At 42.7% G+C, this 15,849-nt stretch overlaps 1 protein-coding gene across 1 annotated transcript; it reads right to left on the reverse strand.

The window, feature by feature from the left end:
- Positions 1 to 4,030: 4,030 nt before the first annotated feature.
- LOC139070461 (interaptin-like) lies at positions 4,031 to 8,332 on the reverse strand. The gene has a single exon (XM_070552722.1). It carries the CDS (start codon positions 8,239 to 8,241, stop codon positions 4,708 to 4,710), a length of 3,534 nt encoding a protein of 1,177 aa, XP_070408823.1. The 5' UTR covers positions 8,242 to 8,332; the 3' UTR covers positions 4,031 to 4,707.
- Between the last annotated feature and the right edge of the window lie 7,517 nt (positions 8,333 to 15,849).

Below are 15,849 nucleotides of genomic sequence, written 5' to 3' on the forward strand. Positions count from 1 at the left end.
AAACTTAGTGAAAAAATGTGTGCAACTTGAAGTTGACTAAAGCCTGGTTCATGCTTCTCCGTCAGCTCCGCAAGGGACAGACACGCACGGATTGATGGAAGCGTTTTGCTCTCATACTTCTCCGTCTCCTGGAGAGTGTTGCAAAGCAATTCCCCGGCAGGACAACAGAGGGCGTAGCGCTGCTCTGTGGTATCCTGTCATGTATCGTCCAAGATAGTGAGTTTATATAATGTTTTTTTGTATACAAGATACTTTTTAACACGGACAAATTTGTCTTTCATCCTCCACCACCTCTTCATGCGCTCGCCACCTCTAAACCCACGTTTCCTGTAATTTCCTCCACAAATAAAACGCTTGCTGCGTATCTTTTCACTCCTCCAGTCACGGGGAATTAAATGTTCATGTTTTTGGAGTTTTTTCGTGAGGTATTCAACTTGCTCCGTGTCTGCCGCTTGTTATCCTCGGCTCTCTTTATGTTTTTGAGGGCGCAATGGCGGCGGTGTAGATGACAGCGGCGTCCTGACCAATCACAAGCTTGCGTTGTCCGTCTCGACTGACGGATGTTTAGAAAAGAGAGCTTGACTTCGTCCGTCCTTGCGGGAGCTCTCCGGCAGGCCCGCAAGGGCGTTGCGTGTCTCCGCGCTGACGCAGACGTAGAAGCATGAATCAGGCTTAAGGACCTGGCTTACGCACATGTTGGACATGGAGAGCACCTGCAGTGCTGCTGCTGAGAAGGATACAATTATGAAATCCTGCAGCATTATCACTTGTACTGCTTCGTTTTCACACGGAAGATGACCCCCCCCCCCCCACATACACACACACACACAGCCTGAAGCCAGAATACAGAATATCAGCAGGGGAACAGATTGAGACAGAACATCATGCGTCTGTGACAGTGTGTGTCCCGTCACTGTGACCCGATTGATCATGCACCCTGGCTAGTTAAACAGGGGAGATCTCTGTTTGGGTGACTGCTTAGTGTGTGTGACTTTCACCCGGGAGTCTGGGGATCGAATCCTGACTGGACCATTTTTGTTTATATCCGCCACAGATCTCTCTGAAGAACTCAGCATTGACGGCTTCAGCAACGCTGTGCCACTCCGTGAATTTTCTCTTATTTGTTTTGCAAAAGCACTTCCTTTTATTTCTCCACCTCACCCACAAGTACCTCAATTTCTGCTTGTGAAATAGCGCTTCCTTGATCTGCCTTGATCTACGGTCGCCATCGTCATTGGTGGAGCGCTGCAACAGCCGGCTTATGTATATGCATGAGATCCACAAGGCACTTTGCATTGACCATTTATGGCAGTAAGTGGGCGTGGTGAGGGATGTGACTAAAATGCAGCTGAGAAACATTCTCGTTAGTCTCCGATTTATGAAGTGGAGATTGCGTGCAACTGTGCATCCTCCATTTTAGATAGATCACAAACGTACTTGGCATAAGTACATATTTTTTTTTGCTGAGCTTAAGTACGGTTTTAGTAAGGATTCTACGCAATGTTTGATAAATGAGACCCCTGGACATTAAAAGGAAGGATGTGTTTATTATTCTTCCGCCAACGGCTCGAGCGGCATCAGCACGAGCGACCCGGCCATAGTGAGTGTGATATCATGATTTTGTAGGCGACGGTGGCACAGGAGTTAAGTGCTCGCCCCGTAATCCGAAGGTTGCAGGTTCGAGCCCCGCTCAGTCTGTCGCTGTCGTTGTGTCCTTGGGCAAGACACTTAACCCATGTTGCCTGCTGGTGGTGGTCAGAGGGACCGGTGGCGCCAGTGCTCGGCAGCCTCGCCTCTGTCAGTGCGCACCAGGGCAGCTGTGGCTACATTGTAGCTCATCCCCACCAGTGTGTGAATGTGTGTGTGAATGGGTGAATGACTGATTGTGTTGTAAAGCGCCTTGAGGGGTTCCAGGACTCTAGAAGGTGCTATATCAAATACAGGCCATTTACCATTTACCATTTTGGGCCTGGATGACACATGGCCTCTATCTTGTGCCAGCGGGCCGGCCCCTTTCAGACTTTCTTCAGGATTTTTCCAGTTATTCACGTATTATTTAGCTCTCCTGCTGTTTTGGTACCTGCAGCAGTCGCTGGGTAATCAGAGAAACAACGTCTGATTTCTCTTTAAGGGTTTTGGGGGAAGCAGTAGCTGCTTTTCTCAGATTAGTTATTCAGTTCAGTTTATTTATGTAGCACCAAGTTAAACAGCAGTCATCTCAAAAAGCAAACACTGCAGTTGAACCGTTCGTATTAAACCGTGTCCTGAGTTCACCTCATTATTCTAATTAGTTATAATTTTCCTATCTAAGGAAACCCAGCAGATGTCATTGAGTCACTGACTTGTGTCAGTGACTTTAGAAGAAGAAGAAGAAGAAAATATCATTTCTATAGCGCCTCTAAAGATAAGATAAGGACTAGGTGTGTTAAAATGACATTATTTATATGTAATGATGAGCTTCTCCATTATAAGATATCTGTTTCCCAGATATGAGAGTAGCACCTGGTCCTGGTGACCCAGCCAGTTACAAAAACTAGTAGGGATCCTAACTTTTGTAAATTTGTAAATCCTCCAGTGTAATCATATTACGGTATAAATCCTCCCAGGTGAATTCTGACTAAATCGACCACTTGTTCAAATCTATGAACCCTGGAGCATGGAGAAAGTAAAGGTCGGATCCCAAGCTAGCTAACTAACTTTTGTAACTACCATACTCAATTTGCCCCAACTAGTGGACGCCAGGCTAACCTGGCATAAAGAAAAGCAGTCTAAATCGCTACTTTCCCCCTCCGTTGAATATTTGTGTAACTCACTATTGACATCCACCATGGCAGACCCTACGTCAGGTGACGCGGCTGAAAAAAAGGGTCAAAATGACTCCATCGTAATGATGATGATATTAATGTGTAGATAAAAGACGGAAAGAGGAAAACACTGACTGCCTTTGGAGGACCACTATCCTGGTGGGTGAGCCAATCCTGGAAGTCAGAACAACAAACAGATTGAGAGCTGTTTTAGTGAAAAATGACAGACTACAAGCAAAATCAAAAAGTTCCACCCTAGAATATAGAAAGATGTCAATTTTGCAGCACGGTAAACACAGAGAAATTTGAAACAACACAAACAAGCCAATTAAGGGACAAATGAGGCTAACTAGTAAACAGTGAAGCTGCAATGGCAAATTTAGAAAACAAATTAGCTTAAAACATTTTTTTATGCCTTTTAAAAATGTTCTAACACAATAAATAAATTGTGGAGATTAAAAAAATTCAATAAAGTGTTTCTTTGGCATTTATCTAAAAGCCTTTGCCAATAACACGTTTCAGACCTAAAGCAATTATTGGATCGTTCGGATGTCGGACTAGCCAAACCACTGCACTTCCCAGGGACCTGCATTCAAAACACACTCACGTTTTTATCAGCAGAACGCCACTGGTGTGAGTTTCTCAGCTCAACAATATCAGAGAAGGAGAAACAGTCGGCTGCTACCACTTCTACTTTAGGACTAACTACTAGAGTCCCTATAATAAAACACCATTTGAAGTCACGGACAACAAGACATTTGGACCTAGAAAACGGTGATGCGTGTTTAGCCCCGTCTCTTTTCCTCTGGCGTTGTGGGTTACTAGTTCTGGCAGAAGCGTCTCAGGGAAGATACCCGGGGTGGGGGTAGGGGGAGGGGTGAGTGTGCCATGGCCGTGTTTGTGTTCAAAGCTTGTTTGTAGATTTGCTGTAACAGCTTTAAAAGAGAAATATAATTTCTAAAATCAAAACAACAACAAAATTGCACATTTTTAAAGGGTTATTAAAGCAATGCTAAAGAGTTAACACTTTTAGCGTTAGCTTTAAAACTGGTTTCAGTGATTTTTCACAAAATCTTTAGCAGCTTCACATTGGACAGCACTCTGTATCCCTCTGCTGACCACAAACTACGCTTAACGGTTTTCTATGTAAAATTTGAATATATTGTATATTTATATAAAATACATAAATTAGCCCTTGAAAGTGAAAGCTGACCTGTTCTCTAGCGCCACCATCAGGCCAAACTGAAATCACCAGACCAAAGTTAAAATAAATGTATCTTGAAAAGTTTTGATACAAATCTTCTCATATTTTCTAACAACATTAATGATCACAAGATTATGAACCTTAATGGGTTTTGGTGATGATATGACCTTTCCTGCAGCGTCACCGTCAGGTCAAACTTTAGAGTTAGTGTATCTTACAAATCTTTCATCCAGATCTTTACTAATTTAGGGTGCACATTCATGATTCTCACAGAATGAACCATAATGATTGACGTTGGTGACCCCCCTTTTCCCTCTTGTAAACATATTTATTTATTTTCATCTGTTTTTTGTCACATAGTTAGAAAGTCAAACTCTCCCCTCCTCTTTTTTATCCGGGCTTGGGACCGGCAGTGGCAGAGTTAGAGAGTTTTTTTTTTTTGGTTTTATTTTAGTTTATGATTTATTTATTTATTTATTTGCTTTTTATATATATATATATATATATTTTTGTGTTGGGGGATTACATGTTTGAAAGTTCACCCATCTCTGAAACAGAAAATCATAATGAGAACATCAGGGTCTTTGGGGAGGCAGTGGCTGGTTTAACCTCTCACATTCATCCTGGACAGTGCTACCCGCTGCCACCAGGAGATGGGATGTCTTCTAATTAGCCTTTTCTGATTTGTTAGCAGGGAGGTTAGTTGCTAGGTTGTTTGTTTTTGTGCTGACGGAGACATCCCGGGGTTACAAATTTCTTGAAATGCCTCCACACAGAAACTTTTTCCTGTTTTTTTGTGTCTGAGTGTGGAGCGTCTCTCTGGGACTCGAGGCTTTCTGCTAAAGAGTCGTTTTCAGCAGGAAGACTCTCGTTTCCTTCTGCAGCGTCCACGTTCTGCTCACTGATCGTTTCGGTTTGCTGATCTGGGTTAAAACGTTCAGTCTTCAGTCTCAAGATCAGATTTTGACTTTCCAGATTTGTAGTCAGTGACTCGAGTTCAGAGACTTGTTCCTTCAGGATTCCCAACTCTTCCTCGTGCTGCTTTTTGCTTCTAAACAGATTTAACTGGAGGTTAAGGACGACTTTACGGAGTTTTGTTTCTTTTTCCTCCATCTGTTTTAGTTTGGTCATCAGATCATCGTGACCTGCACTGACCACGTCTCTGTTTTGGGCGAGCTCAGTCTCCAAACCAAGTCTGATCTTCTGCTCGTCTCTAAGCTGGTTTTCCAGGCTCTCACACAGGCCAGATGTTTCCTGGAGTTGCTGGTACAGCTGGAGTCTGAGCTTCTGTTCGTTGGTGAAACCTGTTTCCAGGCTTTCACAGACGACAGATTTATCCTGGAGTTGATGTTTGACGCTCTCCAGCTGCTCAGCCAACTCCTGGTGAGAAGCGGCGTTCTCAGCGGTCAGGTTTTCCACAACCACTCTGAGTTCTGAGTTGCTCTGAGTCAGATCTTTGATCTGCTCTTTAAGATCGGAGTTCTCACCGACTATTGCCCTGTTAGAGTCCAGCTGAGCCTCGTAGCTAACTCTGAGCTGCTTCTCCATGTCCAGACTGCTGCTAAGTTCTTCACAGACGGACATTTTTTCATGGAGCAGCTGCTTAAACTTCTGCAGATCCTCACACATCTGTTCTGATTTAGTTTCTACAGCCTGACCACTTCTCAGCGTCTGACTGAGATCTGTGTTCCTCCTTTTCAGATCGTTGATCTCCTTCTTGAGATTTCCGTTCATTGAACTCATTTGATCTTTAGTTTTTTTGAGTTCTTCCTCACAGGTCAGGCGGAGCTCGTTTTCTTTGTTCAAACGTTTCTCTAAACTTTCACAGATCAGATTCTTCTGTTTGAGCTGATGCTTGAAATTATTTTGCGCTTCCAGAAGTTTCCTGTCTCCGTTCTTCAGATCCGTTTTAACGTTGTCCAGCATCTCAGAGAGGTCACCGTTCCTTTTCTTAAGATCTTTGATCTCCTTCTTAAGGTTCTCGTTGACGGTGACTTTATGCTGGGCGTTCTTCTGCTCCTGGACACTAACGAGTCTGAACCGACGTTCTTGATCTAAATCTGTTTGCAGATTTTTGATGAAAACGTTCTTTTCTGAAAGCTGCTCCTTCAAATTCTCCAGCTTGTCGGTCAACTTCTGTTCTACGCTGATTTTCTCATCTTTTTCTCTGCTAAACATCGCTTCTAAGTCCAAATGCCGTTCCTCCAGTTTTTCAAAGTTCTCGATCAGATCGTTTCTCGAGACTCCAGAAAAACGGGACTCGTCTGTCTCACCTTTTAGATCTGAGCAGATTTTTTGTAAGTGTTCATTCACGTTTTTCTGCTCCTGTAACTGCTTCTCTAAAGCCACCAGCTTTTGTTGCTGCTCAACCAAACCGTTCTCCATCTCTTTAGTTTGCTCCTTGTAAAGCACACACTGGTTCTCTGCAGCAAGCCTCTTCTCCTTCTCCTGATTGAAACAAGTATTTCTGTTCTGCAGTTTTTCTTTCAGATGATCCACTTGTTTCAGAAGGTCACAGACGACAGATTTATCCTGGAGTTTATGTTTGACGCTCTCCTGCTGCTCAGCCAACTCCTGGTGAGTAGCAGCGTTCTCAGCGGTCAGGTTCTCCACGACTACTCTGAGTTCTGAGTTGCTCTGAGTCAGATCGTTGATCTCCTTCTTGAGATTTCCGTTCATTGAACTCATTTGATCTTTAGTTTTTTTGAGTTCTTCCTCACAGGTCAGGCGGAGCTCGTTTTCTTTGTTCAAACGTTTCTCTAAACTTTCACAGATTAGATCCTTCTGTTTGAGCTGATCTTTAAAATCACTTCTTTCTTCCAGAAGTTTCCTCTCTCTGTAATTCATATCCGTTTTAATGTTGTTCAGCAACTCAGAGAGGTCACCGGTCCTTTTCTTAAGATCTTTGATCTCCTTCTTATAGTTCTCGTTGACGGTGACTTTATGCTGGGCGTTCTTCTGCTCCTGGACACTAACGAGTCTGAACTGACGTTCTTGATCTAAATCTGTTTGCAGATTTTTGATGAAAACGTTCTTTTCTGAAAGCTGCTCCTTTAAATTCTCCAGCTTGTCGGTCAACTTCCGTTCTACGCTGACTTTCTCATCTTTTTCTCTGCTAAACATCGCTTCTAAGTCCAAATGTCGTTCCTCCAGTTTTTCACACTGGTTCTCTGCAGCAAGCCTCTTCTCCTTCTCCTGATTGAAACAAGTATTTGTATTCTGCAGTTTTTCTTTCAAATGATCCACTTGTTTCAAAAGTTCATCGATTTGCCTGCTTTTAAAATCAGCTAATTCCTGCTGAACCGTCTGAGGTGTAGGGACAACCGTCTCAGATCCAGAGAACTCCAGTTCAGCAGGTAATTTAGTCTCATACTGAAGAGACTCTTTCTCAGCATCAAAGACCGATGTTTGTTCTGTCATCTGAGACTCCATCTCTTTAGTTGTAGACAGTAGATCTGACTTTTCGTCCTCACCATCAGAACTAAAGTCGATGACTAAATCATAATCCACTTCTACGTTGTTGACACATAAGTCGTACCAGGACATGTTTGTGCTGTTCGTCATTTCAGCCAAAGTAAGGGTTTGTTCTGCCTCAATTTGGTGTTTAAAATCAGCTAATTCCTGCTGAACCGACTGAGGTCTAGGGACAACCGTCTCAGATCCAGAGAACTCCAGTTCAGCAGGTAATTTAGTCTCATACTGAAGAGACTCTTTCTCAGCATCAAAGACAGATGTTTGTTCTGTCATCTGAGACTTCATCTCTTTAGTTTTAAACAGTAGATCTGACTTTTCGTCCTCACCAAAGTCGATGACTAAATCATAATCCATGTTTACAGGGTTGACACATAAGTCGTACCAGGAGATGTCTGTGCTATTCAACATTTCAGCGAAAGTAAGGGGTTGCTGTGGCTTTCTTGGGCGTTTAAAATCAGCTAATTCCCGCTGAACCGTCTGAGGTCTAGGGACCATTGTCTCAGAATCAGAGTCGACCGTCTCAGATCCAGAGAACTCCAGTTCAGCAGATAATTTAGTCTCATAGTGAAGAGACTCTATCTCAGTATCAAATGTATGTTCTGTTTCATCAAACATATCATTTTCCATCTCTTCAGTTTCTGAGAGAAGTTCTGAGTTTTCATCCCCACAGTCAGAAACAAAGTCCATGTCTGACTCATAATCCATTTGTCCTGGGTGTAGACGTGAGTCGTACCACGACACGTTTCTTCTGTTCACCATTTGAGCGACAAAAAGGGTTTGGTCAAACTTACTTGGGTGTCTGAAGACAGTGGTGTGTCCTCAGCGGTAGCTCTGAAGAGACTGAAGAGGAGCTGCTGCTCGTGGGCCTTTTATAGTCTCGGAATGTACCAAGTTAGAACCCTCCTTTATGATGTCACACACAGATTCCTTTATTGTGTTTGTTAGTGTTAATATTAGTAGTATTAGTATTGTAATTGTTGTTTTTATTATTAAAAATAATAGTAATTATATTAGTATTAATATTAATTGTAATAAAACACTTAAATTAATGGACTCTTCCAGATTAAAGCCATCCTTTATGATGCCATTATTATTATCATTATATTAATAGATAACAACCTTAATGGAATCTTCCAGATTAAAGGCATCCTTTATGATGCCATTATTATTATTATTATATTAATAGATAACAACCTTAATTAATGGAATCTTCCTGATTAAAGCCATCCTTTATGATGCCATTATTATTATTATTATATTAATAGATAACAACTTTAATTAATGGAATCTTCCAGATTAAAGGCATCCTTTATGATGCCATTATTATTATTATTATTATATTAATAGATAACAACTTTAATTAATGGAATCTTCCAGATTAAAGCCATCCTTTATGATGCCATTATTATTATTATTATTATATTAATAGATAACAACTTTAATTAATGGAATCTTCCTGATTAAAGCCATCCTTTATGATGCCATTATTATTATTATTATTATATTAATAGATAACAACTTTAATTAATGGAATCTTCCAGATTAAAGCCATCCTTTATGATGCCATTATTATTATTATTATATTAATAGATAACAACTTTAATTAATGGAATCTTCCAGATTAAAGCCATCCTTTATGATGTCACACACAGACTCTTCTATTGTGTTTGTTAGTGTTATTATTAGTAGCATCAGTCTCAGACGTCATGGTGCTCAGGTGTTATTAGAACTACCTGTGTGTGTTCACCACCCAGCTTCAGCTCTTCTGTGGTTGGGTCTGACCAGGGCTGGACTGGGACAAAAATTCAGCCCGGGCATTTTGATTGGAGACCGGCCCATCACCTGTTTTTTTTGGAAAAGACATTAAGCCTTACGCTGTTTCTGACACACACCAATGTACACTTTCTTATTGGTAATATTTATGTATCAATCTAATAAACGTAAACCTACACCATCCTTCCTATCCTGGTATTCTAAAAAAGTAGGGTTGGGGGTAAATGATTATTTTTAAAATGATTATTCTGACGATTATTTTATCGAATAGTCAACTATTCTAATGACTATTTAGATGATTAATCTAGCGATTATTTTTCTATTGCACAATTAATAAAAACCAAAAAATCTTAAATAAATTCCTCCAAAAAATTGATAAGTTGTTACTGTAAGAGAATAAACACTACAGGCCTTCCATTTTGTATAATACTGCTTTTATTGTGTTGCGGTTGTTTATGTTCTGGTGACATGTAGAACTTGGGAGTGCAGGCTGCTGCCTGAGAGGTGGTTGGAGACGGAGTGTCTCCATGCTGCTTTGTTTTGGTCACTTATGTGCATGAGGCAAGTGGTGTTACGACCCTTCCTGGGGAGTCAAGTGTAAAGGGTTAAATTTACCTAAATATTGCCTTATTTATTATCTCTTGATGTTATTAGTCCCTATTTCTGTGGTTAATTGACAATAGTTCCCTGAAATGTTTCTCCTATTTTAACTGTAAATCCTTCTAGCTGTTATATTTATAACAAGAAACAGATATTCGGACGGAATATTTTCATGTTTATTCGAATATGATTGTGGAACACACCCAGCATCATAATAAATGAAGTAATATTTATGCCAATTTAAGCCTTTATGGGTGACCAGGACACTGTGATCAATTTTTGGCAAGGGAAATTATCATTTGTTGCCATTTTTGAGGTGTTTATGAATGTGGAAGACACCCAGCAACCTGTGATGGCACTAATAACATCAGGAGATAATAAATAAGGTAATATTTAGGTAAATTTAACCCTTTACAGGTGACCAGGACACTGTAATGAATTTTTGGCAAGGGAAATGATCATTTGTTGCCATTTTTGAGGTGTTTATGAAGAGACCCAGCAACCTGTGATGGCACTAATAACATCAAGAGATAATAAATAAGGTAATATTTAGGTAAATGTAACCCTTTACAAGTGACCAGGACACTGTAATCAATTTTTGGCAAGGGAAATTATCTTTTTTTTTTTTTTTTTTTTGCCAATTTTGGGGTGTTTTTGATGATACAGTAGGCAGTATGAGTACAGTAACATCAACAGATAATACATAAAACCCTTATTTGGTCAATTTTAGCCTCCATGAAAATCTGAGCGATTCAATCACTTTTTGGCAAGTAAAATGCCATTTTAGTTGTCTACAATTAAATCATCAATAAAGAATTTAAAGATATTTTGAGGCGTTTCTTATAGGTAAACGGGAGGGTGTCGTCTATTTGGCAAGTGACCAATCTTAATTGTATGTGCTGAAGAGCTTTTATCTTGTTACTTTTAAATAGAGCAACGTAATGTTTAGCAACTTACACAGTGTCATTGTAAAGCCAAAGCTTGATCAGTTTAAATACTATTTTTCCAAGTAAAAATGTGCCCCAAACTAGTTAACTGTGGCTCCATGTCAAGTGGACTAAAGAAAGGAAGGGGAAAAAATTAAATCGCTGGAGAATTGTTTATTTACATTTATACAACGTTTACATTCAATACAGGGTGCCATTTTACATTATTTATTTTTTTTAGTATCAAGGCTGTAACATAAAGAAAGCCAGTTCTTACCACAAACCATCTTTCAATCGCAAATATTGCAAAAAGGATTAATATATCCTCATTGTGAACGTTTAAGACAATTAGCAACACTTAAAACAACTTCCGAACTGGAAAAACTAACGTGGCAAGCTGGATAAACGACGGCCCGGGTTGTATTCGATCCCCAGACCTCTGGGGTGAGAGTCATACGCTCTAACCAGTCAGCCAAAGGAACATCCCCCTGACCAACTATCCAGGGCGCAAGATCAATCAAGACATTGTGACAGGATGCTCACACTGCCACATCTTCCTCCCTCTTTCCACAAGCACGTCCTCGTACTCCCGCGCAGGGTGCCACAAACACTGCCACACTAATATCCGCGATAAACATCTGTTTAAGTACCGGAAGAGGTTATCTTTGCTTTCTGAATGTCCATATTGCTAGATATGCTGAGTTTTAGGGTGAAATCCTGGGGAATTTTGTCTAGAAATGCAATTACCTAACCGTGCGCGATCCCGCGGTGGCTAATCATTTTTTGGCAGCGAAACGATTAATGGCACAACACCGGCTCGGGTTTCTCCTCCTCCTCCCTCTTTTCTTCGCTAACCTGTCGCTGGGCTGAGGCTCCATCACTTCCTAAATTGATTTTACTTGAACCTTCACTACCAAACAACTGTGAGATTTTAACACATGTGCCAGCATCAGCCTGAAGGGCCAGTTTCTTTTTTAGTCGAATTTTCTCCGCTCCTGCTTTCCGTTTTTTGTTCTCCATTTTGTTAAGCTCGTCTGTCTGTTTACTGAGATTCACAAACAACTGGCGGGTGCATCAGACCTCTGGCTATTGGTCCAGCCCAGAGTGTATTATTACCAATTGGCCAATCCACCAACTTTTACGAGGCGTCGCGTGGGGCGGCGCGGACAAGTTGTCTGCAACAACTAGAGGCCAGGGAAAAAAAAAAAAAAAAAAAACAGACACCGGCCCATAAAAGATGAAAGGGTCGGCCCAGCGGGCAGTTGCCCGCTATGCCCTATGGTCAGTCCAGCAGTGACTGCTGTGTATACCTGAGTTCAAAGGACAGGTTACGCTTCTAAATGGGTTTTGAAAGTCTGGGAAACAGGAAGTCAAACTCCTCTGAATTCACATTCAGTATTTAATAATACTGAACAAAATATCATAAATGTAAACAGCACACAGAGTTTATAATAAGCCCAGGAAAATTTCTGGTTCTATAAAATGTTTTTTAATCTTATTTGCCACAGTTTAGAACTGAAGAGCATTTTGTTTTTCTTCTTCCTTTTATGAATTGTCTATTCCCCCTCTGCCTTCTGTGAGTTGTATCAGAACCCTGAACTCCACCTGTTGGTGTTTCTGCAGGTAGCTATCAGTCACACCTGGTTTCGGTCTACCAATGACCCGTGCAGCACTAAACAAGCCTCCTGTACTCTGTGCTGGATATACTAGTGATAGTGGAGTCGGTAACTCCTTGTGTTTAGGGATGGGTACCTTTCACATGTGAATCGATTCTGTACCAATTCCTCCTCCTCATCCTCCTCCTCCTCCTTATCATCATCGTCTTTACTTATAAAGCGCTTTCCAATAATGAGAGATTGAACCAAAGTGCTGTACACACAACAAAGATATAAATGAGTAAAACAACAGCAACCATGCAGTGACTAAAATAAAACAAAATGGATTAAAACAATAAAGATATTATTTAAAAGACTAAATAAGAAAGACTAAAAGAAGGCTAGTGGAATGCCGTGGTGTAAAAATGGATCTTCAACCTGCTCTTAAAAACTGGCAGAGAGGGTGCTTGTCTGATCTCTAATGGAAAGTCATTCCATAATTTGGGAGCCCAGACCGAGAAAGCCCTGCCACCTCTGGTCGAGAACTGCACACGCGGAACGACCAACAACTCCAGCTGTGATGACCTCAAGGCACGCTATGGAGTGTATGGGTGGATTCAATCCAAGGTATGAGGGTGCATGGCCCTTTAGTGACTTGAAGAAAAACGTGAGTACCTTACTTGACTCTAAAAGAGACCAGAAACCAGTGCAGAGGAGCCAAAATTGGTGTGAAGTGTTCATGCCTCCTGCCAGTCAGGAATCTCACTGCAGCATTTTGTAGCATTCGGAGCCGAGCTAGAGCAGTCTTGCTAACTCCAGAGTAGAGGGAGTTGCAGTAATCTAATCAATATGTGATAAAAGCATGGATTCCCGTCTCCAGCTGAGCCCTTGACACTGGCGGCTTAATCCTGGATATGCGGCGGAGATGACAACAGCAGCAGCGAACTACACTGGTAATATGAGCATCCAGCTATAGTGATGTGTCCAACTTCACACCCAGATTACTAACTAGTTTTTTCTTAAAGGGGGCCAACAAAGAGAGGTCAGCGTCTAGACCAGAGGCAATATTTATACTGGGGCTAACAATTATGTCAGTTTCACCCTCATTAAAACTTAAGAAGCTAGAAGCCATCCATGCTCTGACCTCCTCCAGACAATCCAGTAAGGGCTAAATTGAGATTGTCGATCCCATTCTCAGGGGAAAATAAATTTGACAATCATCGGCGTACAGGTGAAAACTAATCTTATGCTTTCAAAAAATGGAACCAGGGGGCAACAGATAAAGGGAAAACAGCAAACACCCCAGGACAGACCCCTGAGGCACCCCCCAGAAGAGGATAGCGCTGGTGGAAAAGAAGTCACCAAGCTTCACGCAGAATTTTCTCCCTGAGAGGTAGGATCTAACCCACTCCAGTGCACATGCGGTGATTCCCACCCACTGTTCAAGCCGATATAACATAATATTATGGTCCACAGTGTCGAAAGCAGTCGAGAGGTCTAATAAGAGCAGAATCACAGGATCGCCAGTGTCATTAGCTAAGAACACATCGTGTAAAACCTTTAAAAGTGCAGATTCTGTGCTGTGCCCAGCTCTGAAGCTGGACTGGAACACCTCCAAACATCCATGCTCATCGAAAAATGACAGCAGCTGCTGGTACACACACTTCTCAAGCAGTTTGGAGGTGAAAGGCAATTGTGACACAGGCCTATAGCCAGCACTGACGAATTAAGGCCAGGTTTTTTTTTTAACAGAGGAAGCAGCTGATGCCACCACACTACCCCACTTGCACCCACAGCCCTCAGTGTCTAATTGCAGTTTAAAATTGGAAGTGGGCACCGGCACTCGGTATGAGACTGAAAAATCCGCCTGCCAAGTGCCGTTGAATGTGCTCACTCCCAAGGCCCTAAGTGTGTGTTTGCATGGAATGTCGTTGGTGGAAATGTTTAAGGTGCAAATAAAATTGGGGCACAGGTTGCCACAGGAATGCAGAAATGGGGTCCATACCCGCACTCCCTGACTTGTCCACCCCCCAAGGTCCTATATGCGTGATTCTGTGATGATGTGAGGGAGCAGGAGGAGAAAAATGTGTGGGGATGGGGAGAAATGGCTGGTTGGACTTAAGCCCTCCAGGGAGCCAGCTCCCCCGCTGGCCCCAAGTGGCACATCTGTTGCCAAAATGCCACCCAGGGCACAGAGACCCCAGCCCATCTTGCCAGGGCCCAAAGCAGCAGCATCTCAGAGCCTCACGGAGTCCGAGGGCACCAACCCAGCCGAATATCTACTCCCATCCCTGCATTTGCACAACTTCCAAAATATATAAGACATAGGCCATCCAGGTAAGGTTGGGTCCTCCCCCTCCTGAACATCCCCCTCCCCTGTGATGGAACACCAGAGGAGCCAAGGTCTACCCGATGCCCCTGAGCCCGGGCCAGGCACTGCCGCATGTTCCTGCCTTCTTCCCGGCAGCATACATGTCAGAACCCGACCTCCAAGGCCCCGCCCATATCCCCACACCGGGCCGGCCACCCCCACACCCCGAGCCCCCAGGCCCCCACCCAGACCCGCTCAGGGGCAATGCAGCTGCCAGGCAGTGACCCATGGCCACCACCAAGACCCCCAACGGGCCCCACTCACAACCACCAGTAGTCCAGCCCCGAGGCAACCCAAGCACCTCCAGAGATGGGCAGCAGCCCCCCAGTCCCAGACATCCCCAGTGAACCCACCTCCAGGGAACGTCCGGATACTCCAAACTCAGACCCTCCACCCCATCACCCACATCATCCCGCAGGACAATATCAATGATCCCCCATCATCGCTATGTGATGGAACCGATCAAAGGAGCCCAAAGAGATTGATCTGAAGTGGAAGCAGAGGCTGTATCAAGTGTAATATGATCTAACAAAAGATTTCTATACTGGTTAATGCAGAGAGTGTCTCTATTTTTCCAATTCATGAGGATAGTTTTCTAAACGATGCATATGGCAGTCAGAACCACGCATAGGCAGAGATCCCAGGGGGGATGGGGGGGACGTGTCCCCCCTCACACAAAGTTGTCCCCCCCCTCCAAAAAAAAGTTATTGTAAACACATAAATGCTATCAGTAAACCTGTATTGTCTTCTTAAACCACAACGTAAAAGTTAGTCTGCAAATACAAAACAATGTGTTTTTAATTGTTGAGAAATTATAGTCCACCCCCCCAATTCCTCAAGTTGGTACGGTCGGTCCACACACGCTGTTTCCAACGGGCGGGTCTGCCGGCTCTGCCTCGCTCACAGCTTCACAGCAGCCCGCAGGCTCACAGGAGGCGGGAATCAAAAAGCCAGCAGTTTCCAGCAGTAAGTCAATAATCACACGCTTGTTCTACAAACTTAAATATGTATGTTAAATGTGGTCATAAATGTCAAACAAAGACACCGATTATCTTTAGATTTTGATCACCGGTCGGAGATCCCTTTATGACAGACCACCACC

Source organism: Nothobranchius furzeri, chromosome 6 (assembly GCF_043380555.1).
Source record: "Nothobranchius furzeri strain GRZ-AD chromosome 6, NfurGRZ-RIMD1, whole genome shotgun sequence".
Taxonomy (NCBI): Eukaryota; Metazoa; Chordata; class Actinopteri; order Cyprinodontiformes; family Nothobranchiidae; genus Nothobranchius; species Nothobranchius furzeri.